This window comes from Artibeus jamaicensis, unplaced genomic scaffold (genome assembly GCF_021234435.1).
Source record: "Artibeus jamaicensis isolate MK-2021 breed Jamaican fruit bat unplaced genomic scaffold, CSHL_Jam_final scaffold_847, whole genome shotgun sequence".
Classification (NCBI taxonomy): Eukaryota; Metazoa; Chordata; class Mammalia; order Chiroptera; family Phyllostomidae; genus Artibeus; species Artibeus jamaicensis.
Genome location: NW_026522057.1, coordinates 14,220,344 through 14,234,254, shown reverse-complemented (window position 1 = coordinate 14,234,254; position 13,911 = coordinate 14,220,344). Strand labels below are relative to the sequence as shown.

At 42.3% G+C, this 13,911-nt stretch overlaps 1 protein-coding gene across 4 annotated transcripts in view; it reads right to left on the bottom strand.

Moving 5' to 3' along the window:
• Positions 1–108: 108 nt before the first annotated feature.
• EYA3 (EYA transcriptional coactivator and phosphatase 3) overlaps positions 109–13,911 on the bottom strand; it is a 90,346-nt gene continuing 76,543 nt past the window's right edge. For all 4 annotated transcript variants that reach the window (XM_053660208.1, XM_037149227.2, XM_037149226.2 and 1 more), the window contains 3 exons: positions 13,675–13,796; positions 10,451–10,551; positions 109–3,731 (listed from right to left, as the gene is read on the bottom strand). In XM_053660208.1, coding sequence (XP_053516183.1) covers positions 3,651–3,731; positions 10,451–10,551; positions 13,675–13,796 — 304 coding nt within the window. In that variant the 3' untranslated portion in view covers positions 109–3,650. The remainder of the gene's footprint in view (positions 3,732–10,450; positions 10,552–13,674; positions 13,797–13,911) is intronic.

Below are 13,911 nucleotides of genomic sequence, written 5' to 3'. Positions count from 1 at the left end.
TGCTAACTTGCTAACAAGCTCTTCAGAGTTTTATGAAGCCTTTCTTAGGACCCTACTCAGCTGGGCAACTAGGCTGATCCTATTCAGAAAAGACACAGGAGCAAACTGTATAGAAAATAAAAACTTTATTTTTTTTCAAGTTTACAAGATAGTTCCCATTACATATAGCATTATGGTCAAAGACTCTACAGCCACAAATGCCCGCAGTCACATAAATATATCCAATGCAATCAACGCCTTTTCCTGCTAAGTGAGGCATGAGTCATCCAGAGGGTCAGGTTGCGAGTGAAGTCGTCCTTAATGGGATGGCTCCGGTCAGTGCATTAGGAACTAGCCTGTGAACCTTGCTTGCTAGAGCTGACTCCAAGGAGATAGAAACTGAGGGCCTGCGGACTGGGGATGGGGTCAGAACTAGATTTTCTCTCGTGATTTAAGATACTTTAGAATCTCAGAATTCAGATTTGGCTTGTACAGTGTGAAATCTGGGGAGTTCTGACTTTTGGATGAAAAAGAAAACCAATTTAGCGGTAAGAAATACACGGCTGCTTAAGAGGGGCCCTACTTGCTGAAGGAGCAGAGAAAACGCCCCGAGCTCACCATCCCTTAGCTTCGACCCTCCCTATCCCAGGAAGAGAAAGAACAGCTGCCCCTCTCCTACACACCCCTCCCCCCCACTGCTTCAGTGACACTGACACCCATTCAAGGGAGAGAACATCCAGAAGCTCCATCTGCTGCAGCTGGAGTTTGCCGGTCAGATTCTACTTGAGCGCTTTAAAGTGGAGTTTGTAAACTGCGAACGAGCTGTGGCACAAGTCTCCTGGGACACTGACTTTGGCCCCCCTCCCAACTTGCAGAGCAGAAGACAGAACACCTCAAAACAAATAAAAGCATCTAAATCTGGAGCAGGAATCCATTCTCCTGGACACCACCAGCTGCCCCAGGGGGACTGGACAGGGTGATGCTAAGGCACAGTTTTACATTCGAAAGTCAAGCCACCTCTTAAATCCAGAACACATTGGGTAACTCCAGATCCCTCATTAGAGAAAGTCTTCACCACGAAATGTGCAGACCCATCTTACAGAATTCAGTCCCCAGCTGGGGGAAGGATTCATCATGTGGCTAATTTCACAGGGACTCTCTCTAGTAAAGAGGGCTTCCCCCTTGATGGACTGCCCGTGTCCTTGGACCCTAAGCTTCCAAAAGCTCTTGGTGCTACCCCTTATTTTCCTTTCCAGATCTTCATGCTGGGGAAGAGGAAAACAAGGGGTAAAAGAGCACTGTTTCCCGGACAATTCATTTTGGCAAACAGAAGCCAGGTCCCATTTTCTGCCCGCCCTCTGATTGAGGGTGGCAACAACCAGGAAGGAGCAGATGCTGCTCTGCTCAGAGCTTCCTCTCCTCTCTCGGTCATTTCACATTCCTTCTGCAAACACTTAGGTGGGGCAGTCAGGGCAGGAGGAAAAAGGCCACTGACAAAGGGGTCCAAGTCATAGTCTAGGAATAAAGAGCTCCTCCCAAAGGGCGGGGAGAGGGAGGGATCTGTGTGTGGACCTGTGTGCATAATGGCGGTACCACTCCACAGCCTCTCAAGCCTGAGGCGAAGCACCAACCAGGTGGCCTATGTGCAGGGCAGGAAACCAACAGTTACACTGCTGGCAGTGGGCTTGGGGCCTGGAGAAAAGACCATCCTAGAGCTTCCTAAGATCAATTATCAAGCAAGGCAGAGCAGCTTCTGGGCAACTGTGTCAAAATCAGACCAAGGCAAGGTTTGCCTCAGACTATATAACTGCCCCTCACCCCCACCTCATCAATGGAAACAAGTCCAAAGCAGCAGCTACATAATGAACATTGACTTCAACTCCTCTCCAGAAACCTCTTTCCTGAAATGGTGAGCCCTGAAGCAGTTTCTCAACCAGTTCTGAAGGAATGTGTACAAACAGCCTTTCTGTGCTGTATGAGTGACAAGGCCTGGGGAGGAGTTCGGCCTCTTTGTGCTGCAACATCTCTGGAAATGGGCATGAAGAACCTCTGGGGGTAAGCAAGCGTGATGGGCTGGTCAAGGATGCCTCCCCTACCGAGAACGCAGACTACATCCCTCTGAGGTGCTTACATCACCACTCCTCACTGCAGCCTGGGACGGGCTGAACTTCTTCAGCTGCAGGGAAGTTTATCCTCCCTGAGCAGATACCTGGGTTCGTCTTGGAGGGATGGGGCATACACAAACGCAGCTGGGCTAGGAGATGTTCCTGCATTTGGCCCAGGATGAAGTTTCTAGGCATGGAGTAAGAGGTCCAGCAACTTCCTTTAAAACAGAAACGTCTTCCTGGCTTCTAGTTTCCCATTTCAAAATGAGATTTGAGAAGTGGGAAGGGTGTACCATGAGAAAAATGGGGTTTGATCACAGCAACCTCCTGTTCAATTTCAGAGAGAGATCTGGGTAAATACATACCCAGAGTACCCTTCACAGGGCGTAAGGGCTTCAAAGGAAGTCAACTACATTGGTAGTTTTGCCCACAGTGTAGTTACAAGCCTGTTCTTTGACTCACTTTGACATCTTGGGCCCAAAGCCTAGTAACTGGCCAGAGCTGAATGGAGCCAGCTGTGAGGTGCTCAGAGCGGGAGAGGGACAAGAGCCCCTGCTGATGGCCAGGAAGGAAGAGGAGGCTGTAGGGTGAACATTTGTTGCGGGGAGAGTGCTTCTGGGCAGGGCGAAGGTGGAATATTCCTGTTTCAAGAACCTAAGTGGGAATTCACACGAAGCCTTAGTCCCTTCTTTCCAGTTTGGAGGTAAGCCCCCGGGGCCTTGTCTTCAAATAACCAAGTCAAGCTGAGGGCTTAGCATTTACTGTCTAAGAGGAGTTTCCAGGATTGTGTCATTTGGTTAAAGGGGAAGAGGGATTAGAAAGGGGACTAAGGCTTCTAGGATGGGAAATAACAAAGTCTCACGTTAATCACTGTCTAGTGCCCCACAGTTCAGCACACACGGAGATGGAAGAACGGGAGGGAAACCATCCCAGACAGCAAACCACTGGAGCCGCTGAAGAGGTGCTACTGTCACAGAGAGGTATTTTAGAGAGTTCAATTACTATTTTCCAAGGAAACTTGACACACCCCTTTCTTGCTAGAAAAAGGAAGGAGAACCTGCTTCAGAGACCAGACCCTTTCCTATAAAAATTACATATACATTCACTGGGGATATGTCCTACAGCTAAGGAGATTACAAAGACTGCAAGAGATGTTATTACAAAAGTCTGCACATTTTCCCTATCACCACAAGTTAACAGCAGTTCTCACTCAGGTCACGGACAAAGAGTGCAACTCTGCCCCCCAAATTTCCTTTTTTTCTTCATTTTTTGAAACAACATAAAAAACAAAACAAAAGGAAAAAACCCCAGAAGAATTAAAAGCACTGTAGCTGCAGCAAGTCTCTTGTTCTCCCAATCCAATTGTCTCCCGCTCCTGCACAAGGGTGAACGTGGGGCTGCAGGCTCACTCTTAGCCAAACTAAGCTTCGCCCCCTGCAGCTACTGGTTCTGATTGTGTTCTCGCCAGCATTCCATGGAGAAAGACAGAGTTCCGAGCTGGTTCCAGTCTCCAGCTCGCTTCAGGAGTGAAACAGAGCTCATGGGGAAGGCTCTTCATTCCAGTTCTTAGAGAAAATCAAGCTCCAAAGCCTGGTGGAGGGACACTAGGTCTCCGTGGTTTGTGATCCTCCAGAAAGGCATGTTGTGCTGGAAGAGAGTGGGCAGAGCTGCTTAACCCAACTACTTTTGGGAAGTCTTACCTACCCAAACCCCATTCTCCACAGACCTCTCCCCAAGGTGGTGGGAAGTCCTCTCTACCGCCGCCCAACTCATGGGGCTGCCGAAAGAGCAAAGAAGTCCTATGTATAAGGACTTTGCACACTATGGGGCACTACAAATGCGAGAGATTCCTATTAGGTTTCCGGGGTAACTGTGCTTTTATGAGCGATATACTTATTCTAGCTACTATATAGGATCTTTAGGATCAAATAAAATACCCACATCAGAAATTAGTGCTAATATTACTTTTTTTCATAGGCCCAAATCTTGTCCATGACCAAGATTCAGAACACACGGATCTGGGAAATAAGAATCCCATTATATAATACAGTCAGAATTATGCCCACAATCCTGCATGCCATTCTGAAAGCCTTTTAAAGGGCTTTTAAAAATGCAAGTGTTAGAAACCATGTTTTATGAAGCTGAAGATTAGCTTTAGTGATTGTCTTGTTCAGAGTGTTACAAATTACCCAGAATTTTTAAGTGTTAGAACAGTTCTTTTGGCATATAACTCAGTTTTTTTTCTAGCTTGCTGCTAACACACAATATTTAAAAGGTTTTTAATATAAGTAGAAGCAGACTCATTATGCTGTGCGCAGGTGTCCCAGACTAGGACCAAGATGTGAAAGGCAGAGAGATAAACTTAAGTGCAGTGGAAGGTGGAACATCCTAACAGTGTGGACAACCCCACAGTAGAACAAGACGTCTGGGAAGCAGCCTCCTTTAGGTTTGAGTGTGTTCAAACAAAAACTAGAAAGTCCGTCACAGAGGCTGCAGAAAGGATCCCTCCCAGGGTGGAGGCTGAACTGCAGAGGCTGTAGGGCATTCTCCAACAGGTACATTCCATGGTAGATGATTACAGGCATCATCTTGGACACCTACTCTGCTAACTACTTAAGTGTTTCTGTATCTCCCCTCACCCTTCTTCAAACAAAGAAGCACCGATACCTCCATCTACTAGTATCTTTCCCAGAGGGCAACAAGAACTTCAGAATAAAAACTCCAAAGATAACACAAACAAGTGGGAAACTAATAAAGGTCCTTGAATTGCTACATAAAGTGGCAAATGAAAACACAATGAGTTAACACTGCCAATCGATTACCACTCATCTCACAGTTCGTTAATAGTTGCCAACGGTTTGTATGTTACTGAATGAAGAAAATTCAGACAGCAGTCCTAGCTGACAACCCACTGCCTCCAAGTTTGAGACAGAGACCTGCTAGAAGAAAACTGGGGTAGAAAGACCTTCTGCAGATCCATTTAGCAGATGAGGAAACTCAAAGAGGATAAGCAACTTGCCCAAGTTCACACAATTAATGATTCAGATTTTAACCTGTGTGATTTTAGATTCCACCGCCAAGACTGTTTCCATCTATGTCCTGTGTTAAGAAGGAACAACTGGACTTCTGCCAAGATGGAGGCATAGGTGGAAATGCCGTGCTTTCTCACACAACCAAGGTTAGAGACAACAAAATATTAGCAACAGAAAACACAGCCAGAACACAGAAAATTGAACTTTTCGGAAGTCTGATAACAACAAATTCTTCAGCCTGACCGGTGAGAGGGGTGAGGCCAGAGGCTGGTGGAGCGTAGGTTGCACAGGAAAACTCGGTCAGACGGACTCAGGCGCGAGGATCCCAGGCATGGGGTTGTGACAGGTGGACCCAGTGAGCGACTGGCAACCCAGCGAGGGTGCAGGGTGGCAGGTTGACTGTGGTTGCGCATTCCTGTGCAGATAGACCAGCGAGGGAGTGGGCGGTGAGATGGGACCATGCAGGCCCCAGGAGCGAGAGGCAGCAGAGGAGGCTGCCATTTCCCCGCTCTGACCCCGCCCCCACATACAGCACCACAAACCAGCAACCTGGGCAGCCCCACCCTGGTGAACACCTAAGGCTCTGCTCCTCATACTTAACAGGCCCAAACAGACCAAAAATGGCTCAGGAAGATCTCAAAGCCCCAGAGCTCATAACTCTAAGCGATGAAGAAATAGCCAAACTTTGAGATGCACAGTTCGAAACACTGGTGATCAGGATGCTCACAGAACTGGTTGATTTTAGTCACAAATTAGAGGAACATATGAAGGCGAAACTAATTGAAATGAAGGGAATTGCACGGGACACCAATAGTGATGAAAAGGAAACTGGGACTCAAATCAAGGGAGTGAACCAGAAGGAAGGAAAAAATGACCAAACAGGAAAATATGAAGAAACAAGAATTCAAAAAAATGAGGAGAGATTTAGGAACCTCCAGGTCATCTTTAAATGCTCCAACATCTGAATTATAGGGGTACCAGAAGGGGGAAAGGAACAGCCACCAGTGGAAAACTTATTTGAACAAATAATAAAGGGGAACTTCCCCAATCTGGCAAAGGAAATAGACTTCCAGGAAATCCAGGAAGCTCAGAGAGTCCCAATGAACTTGGACCCAAGAAGGAACACACCAAGGCACATCATCATTACATTACCCAAGATTAAAATGAAGGAGAGAATCCTAGAAGCAGCAAGAGATAAGGGGACAGTCACCTACAAAGGAGTGCCCATCAGACTGTCAGCTGATTTCTCAAAAGAGACCTTACAGGCAAGAAGGGGCTGGAAAGAGGTATTCCAAGTCATGAAATCCAAAGACCTACAACCAAGATTACTCTATCCAGCAAAACTTTCATTTAGAATGGAAGGACAGATAAAGTGCTTCTCAGATAAGATCAAATTCAAGGAGTTCATCATCACCAAGCCCTTATTATATGAAATGTTAAAGGGACTTACCTAAGAAAAAGAAGATAAAAAATATGAACAGTGAAAGGACAGCAAACTCACAGATATTAACCACCACACCTAAAAGCAAACTAAAAGGACAGCTAGATCAGGAGTGGAAACATAGAAATGAGAATCTTATGGAGGGTTAGCAACAGGAGAGTGGGAGAAGGGGGGAGAAGGTACAGAAAATAAGTAGCATAGATGGTAGGTAGAAAATAGAGGGAGGGCAAGAATAGTATGGGAATTATAGAATCTAAAGAACTTGAGACACATGGTCATAAACTAAAGGGGGGGAATGGTGGGGGTGGGGGGTGCAGGGTGGAGGGGAATGAAGAGGGGGAATAGGACAACTGTAATGGCATAATCAATAAAATAAAAATTAAAAAAAAGAAGGGACAACTGAAGTTGAAGGGTTAACATCACAACAATCTCTTCAGGGCTCAGAAGCAGGAGGAACTTTCTCCAAACAATTCCCCATTGATTGTAATGATTTTTGAGAATCTGAAGCTTGGAAAAAGCCAATTCTATTTGCCTTTTTGTAGCCAAGTCTCATGCTCCTCAGAAGGCACTGCGGGAAGTTGAACTGTGATACAGCTGCCGGAGAGGTGCTGATCTATCCTGGAGAGAGCTCAGGAGTTGGATCACCCTTCTGCTGAAGGGTGAGAGGAGGAGACTGGAGCTGTGCCCCCACCCCACCACTAACTAGAAGCAAGCTCTCTCTGGGAACATGATGTAACCTTAGGTAAGGCAGCTTCTGCTGAGGGCAGTCCTGGGAGAGGGACTGTGGGCCATCAGCGGCTAAGAGCAGGGGGCTAAGGACATGAGTGGCTCAGTCCTGCTGGGGTCTGGGCGGCACACCACTGCATCCTCCAGAGAGCATAAGGCTCTGGTCAGTCTTCCCAAAACATTTCTTCTCTCAGCTACTCAGTAAACAATGAATTAATGTTTTATGATTCAGTATTTGAACTACAAAAAATTGAACTACAGATTTTTTTCTTGTCATTTAAACAGAGACTCAATGTGTGTTATCAGACAATTCAAAAGTCTAATGTCTTCCTTCTCAGTAAAAAATGAGAAGCCCAACAACAACAACAACAACTATGCTTCTGAATGAAGGCCACTGCCTCTCCAGGCAGATAGATGACTCAAGGAAGTACACTGAAGGTCAGGTTCAGATTCTCCTTAGAATTTTTTTCCATTCCAAAGCACATACAAATGAGTACACTTCAGCCCTGAAATCCCACTCTCTATAGCCTGGTAATATGGTTTCAAAAATTTCAGCCTGCAAAATGAGAAGGCATTCCTTGGATTCTAAGCTTCATTCAGTTTGAATAGCAGGTGGATACTAAAGACTTATAATCAGCAGTATACACAGAAGGGGACTAGAAAATTAACTGCACGGCTATTGTGAAGATTACAACTTGTTTTAAAATATACCACAAAGAGTCGTGAAGCTGTTGAAATGAAGTTTCATCATAGTTTTGTTCCAAATTTTTCCTATGGCTTTCAAATGGAATTGGACAAATCTGCTCTTTCTCCTGATGTTTTTTTCTTTAATAGGATCTATCATTTTCTTCTGAATTCCTAGAGCTCCTCTAAGATTTTCAAACAAAATTCCATTTATTGGATATCAGAATGCATATGACAAACTTTCAACTCTGTACTAACAGACCAAAGATGCTGCACTTGTGGTGCTTTCTCAACTTCTCCAGATAGGCTGGGATTACTATGTTAGTGAACCCTGGCTAACTGGATTAGAAGACTATATTTCACTTTTTCTTCACCTTAGAAATGAGTTATGTCATTTCAGTTTGCAAAAGATGATCTTTTTCACTGGTTGTAGCCATCACTACTTCCTCCAATTGTCACCTTTTCTCAGCACATTCCTGGCCCACCTTTTAATGTCCCTACTCACCTACTATGCTCCAACCAGGCTTCCTGCCTTCCTGCCCCTCCCTCTCATGTTCTCATTTCCATAAACCAGAGCACACAGTCATAGCTTCAAAATATACTCTAACCAGATTCAAGCCTAATTCTATAAGAGAGAAAAACCATTTCTCCAAAGAAGCAATGTACTTATGCCTAAAGCCTATCCTGATCATCTATATTACAAGTAATTTTTTTAATTTCACATTTTTTAAATTGTTTATGTATTGAACATTTTTCATGTTTTTCAGTCATTTATGTGTTTTCTTTTTGGCGAATTTCTGGCCATTGTGCTTGCCCATTTTTTTATTGGCAATGTGTTTTTTTTCTATTGATTTATACATGGTCTTTTTTTTTAATTTGCCTATTTTGATAAGTTTTTAAAAAAGATTTTATTCATTATCTTTAGAGGGGAAGGGAAGGGAAGGGAAGGAGAAAGGGAGAGAAATATCAATGTATGGTTGCCTCTCGTGTGTCCTCTGCAGGGAACTGGCCTGCAACCCAGGCATGTGCCCTGACTGGGAATCGAACTGCGGTTGTTTGGTTTGCAGGCCTACGCTCAATCCACTGAGCTACGCCAGCTAGGGCTTGATTTGTACATGACCTTTACCTATTTAATCTATTTTTCCCCAATCTGTGATTTATTTTTAGATAAAGTAGAAAAAATCACTCAATAAATATATCAAAATTACTACAAATTCAACTTTTGCAACCGAGCTCAACATTCTGCTATCACAAATTGGCATCTTTTCAATATATTCATAAATCTGCCCATAATATCACCCTTACCCTAATCCTGTATTTTTTCCTGAAAGGAAAAAATTTGGATACTGGCATCAGGCAGGAGACCATAAGCTGCCTCAATTCCAAAGAAATATAAGTTTTACATGTTTTTAAACATGTGAAAAAACCGCAATGATAGTATCATTAAAAAAAATGCAAACATACAAGGCAAAAAAAGCATCTCTAGCCATTGAATTATAAAATCAAAGAATTTTCAAGCAAGCTGAGCAAATTTTGTAATAAAACCAGTCATTTTACAGGTAAAAATACAGGAATACAGAGAGATTGAGAACTATGATCAAGGGTATATCTAATTACTATATATTTATGTACTTATAAACTATTATATATTATAAAATACAGGCAAGTATTTTATATAAATATGTAAAAATCATTTTATTAATGATACAAAACCCTTTTTGCTTTTACTATTATTAATAATATTTTTGAGAGTGCTAAGTGAATATTGCATTTTTATTTTTAAAAATCCCAGGTTATCACTTTTTGAGACAGCAATCCAAAAGTTGAGTTTTAAGTTCAGCTTATCTTGATACTTGGTTATTAAAAGAAAAAAGATAACTCAAACATCTGTAGATTCAATACTTTTCAATTCTATCCACTTATTCAAAAGTATTTTTTGAAAATCAGCTAATTTCTACCTTTTTTATTATCAGTTAACTGTTCTTGACAACTGAAAGGTATTATATTTTCAAATTTTAAAGAAGTGTTTGAATCCCAATGAAGTGCTTCATTTTAACGTGATGACTTTAAAACATGTTAGAAAAATGTCTTCAAATGTAGAGATATGAGAAGTTTTATAGATGATATATTTATATCTATTTCAAAAATAAAATTAAATGGTTATTTTTTAGAAAAGGTACTGCCCTCTAGGATGAAGGCGGAAGACAGGGCTCACGTCAGGTTTGATGTTGGGGTACCTGCAGCAGGGTTCAAAGAGTTTAAGATTTCTGAGTGGCAGTGAGGATGGGAAGGGGGAGATGGAACAACTTATAAAAAAAACTCCATTTGGGGAAAAAAGATGACTCTCCTTCTTAAAGAAAAATGGGAGAGGAAGAGGAAAAGGGGAACACTGTAAATGCACAACCGATTGCTAAGATTTCTGAGTTTCACCATTTTTCTAAGTGCTCAGTGCATTCCCACACTATTTTCTTTACCATGGTTACCTGCTTGGCTGCAATTTCTTCATCTCGTCCATCTCCAATCACTACATATGTGACTTTCTTTCCAAACCTTGACACAATTCTCTCAAAGCAGCTCTCTTTCCCTGATGAGAGAAAGCAATCTCCTATTAGGACATTCCACCCTACCTTTTTCCAACACCAAAGCAAAGGGATGCTTCTAGCTTTACCTGCTTGTACTCGGGAACATAAACAGCAGCCCCTGCAGTTTGCCTGGTGGGGCATAGTGGCGGCAGCTCAAGACCCACTGGCCCTCTGCATCTGTAACTGGGAGGCTAAGAGCCCCAGGCAGTGTGAGAACTGGGCACACCACCTCCCTTTCCCACATCTCCTGTACTTTATGGCTGACAAAGCAATTTTCAAGTTACTCCTTATTTAATTTTCAAAATAATCCAGCAAGATATGTATCATTTCCTATTTTAACAGGTGAAGTGGGACTAGTGACTTACTCCAGATCCAAATAAGCTTACAGCAAGAGTTTGGGCTCCTGACTTCGAGTTTAGGCTCTGGACATTGTGCCATGATGAATGGATATCTCTGAGGGGAAACTGTTTTAGTGCAGGAAAAAGAAGTGGGAGTACAAGGCCCTGATTTCTCTCTCTTTTTAAGATTTTACTTATTTTTGGAAAGGAAGAGGGAGAGAAACATTGATGTGTGGGATACATCAATCGGTTGCCTCTCGCTCTCCCTCTACTGGGGACCTGGCTTACAACTCAGGCATGTGCCCTGACTGGGAATCAAACCAGCAAACCTTTTGGTTCACAGGCTGGCACTCAATCTACTGAGCCACAACAGCCAGGACTGATTTCTTGTTAGTAATAGGAAAGAGACAAATAGTCATTTTCCTTCCAATTCTTCACTTTCCAGTAACAGTCCTAGGCATGGGCCTTACATCTTTCAGTGGGGGAGGAGCCCCAGAGTACCAACAAATATGGCAGCAGCATTTGTCATATCTGCAATTTCCTCACTATTATACTTTGTTAACTGCAACTGAGATACCGTACTACTTACTGAACATGACGACCTTGGGAAATGGGTGATTTCAATCCACTATAGACTGTTTTTAAATATATAGCAACATATCAAAATTCAAATCCCATCTGGAACCTATACCTAAAACATGTAGACGGTGCATGTTTATTTACATCTACTTTTTATTTGGAGAAATATATAAAAAGGTCCTGGCTGGTGTAGGTCAGTGGATTGAGTGCCAGCCTGTGAACCAAAGGGTCGCTAGTTTCATTCCCAGTCAGGGCACATGCCTGGGTTGTGGGCCAGGTCCCCAGGAGGGACATGTGAGAGGCAACCACACATGGATGTTTCTCTCCCTCCCTTCCCCTCTCTAAAAATAAATAAATATTTTTAAAAATAAAAATAAAAAATGCCTTGCATATAAAAGTGATCAATAAATATTTGGGGAATAGAGAAAAATAAATGTCAATTGGTGGGTTTATAACCTCCATAGATACTGGTATATTAATATAATTAAGCCTGGTGTTTTTTTGGTGGAGAAATCTGATCAATAGGCAAGAAGCAGATTAAAAAATAATTGACTACAGCTCATCTTTCAACTCCAGGCACCTCTCCTTTGCTACAATAAGAAGTAGGAACGGCAAGTACAGACTGAAGGGTCTGGAGGTAGGAAGATGGTTGTCATAATCCTCTTTCTTATACATAAGGATCCGAGTGAGGCCCTGTGCTGCCTTCTCGATGAAACAAGCTGGTTTTGTATAAATCTGGTGCCCATTTATTAACTAATTCGGCAAGTATTTATTGAGTACCTACTATTTCATATAGAGGTATACCTTGGGGACACTGCAGGTCGAGTCCAGACCACCACATTAAAGCAAGCACTGTAATAAAGCAAGCCGTAATCTCTCTATTGCTGGTGAAGGGTCTTGCCTTCAATTTATAAAAAATGTAACGTGTGAAACCCAATAAAACGAGGTACGGCAGTACCTGGTACTGAATACATTTTTAGGGGTTAAAAAGTACCTTCATAAATATAGTCTCATTTGCTTTTCACAACCTCTCTGTTATAGTTTCTCATTTTACACAAGAAAACTGAGGATCAGGAGCTAAAATAAGTTGCCTAAGGAAAAGAGCTAGTGAGCAGGGAAGCTAGTCCTTAGTAGTTTTTTGCCTTTTCAAAAAATTGTAAGAACATATAACCTAAAATTTACCATCTTAACCATGTTCAAGTGCACATTTCAGTGACACTAAGCACACTCACACTGTTGTGCAGCACATCTGCAGAACTTTTTCATCTTGTAAAACGGAAATTCTATCCCCGTTAAATTCCCTGTTTTCCCTTCTCTTGAGCCCCGTTAACCACCATTCTACTTTGTTTCTATGAATTTGACCACTTGGTACCTATATAAACGAAAACATGCAGTACTTGTCTTTTTGTGATGTGCTTTATTTGGCATAATGTCTTCAAGGTTCAAACATGTGGTAACGTGTGACAAGATTTCCTTCCCTTTTGAGGCTGAGTAATATCCCGCTGCATGTACATACGACATTTTGTTTATTTTTCATCTGCTGAGCATCTGAGTTACTTCTACCTCTTAGCCATTGTGGATAATGCCCTTATGAACAGCGTACAAATATTTGACATCCTGCTTAATTCTTTTGGATGTCCACCCAGAACTGGGATTGCTGGATCATATGGTAGTTCTATTTTTAATTTTTTGAGGAACCACCATACAGTTTTCCACAGCAGTGGACTTCACATCTTTCACTACACTTGTTGTTTTTCTGTTTTTTGATATCAGCCATCCTAAGGGATGTGAGGGGTTTAACCATTTTTAAATATACGGCTTAGTCTTTGATTTTTAAGCTAGTGACTTTTCTATTATACTATACTGCAGTGCTCTCCCTGTGAAAAAGAAATCTGAAATGAGGCAAAAATAGACTTCTAAACTACACATTATGTTCTCTAAAATATTATAAAGGAAAAGAGCATAGTAAGTTTGAAGTCCCACAGATCTCAAACTCAATCCTGTTTATGTAACTGACTATGTGTGACGTCTTGTGCAAGCTATATAACCGTTAAGCCTGAACTGCCTCATCGGTATTATCAGAAGACTGCTGTGAGGGTTACAGATATACAGAAAGTGTTTAAGAGAGAGAATGGTAAATTACAAGTGCATCCTAAGTAGGAAATATTATTGTAAGGCTAGTGACAAGCAGCAGAATAGAAACCATACCAATTTTGGTAGCACTATAGATGTTTTCAATAGGAAATATTTCTCCAAGCCCATAGAGGAGAACCTTGGCCAGAGCTGGAACCAGCTGTGTTGTAGTGATCAGAACATTCACACAATTCTTTCTAGAAGGGAGAAAGAAGGAAAAGAAAAGAAAAAGGTGAAACCAAACCAACCCAGGAGCAAGCACGCAAATGGATCTTCTCTTTAGGGTCTAATTATTAAAAACTAACCTTAAAG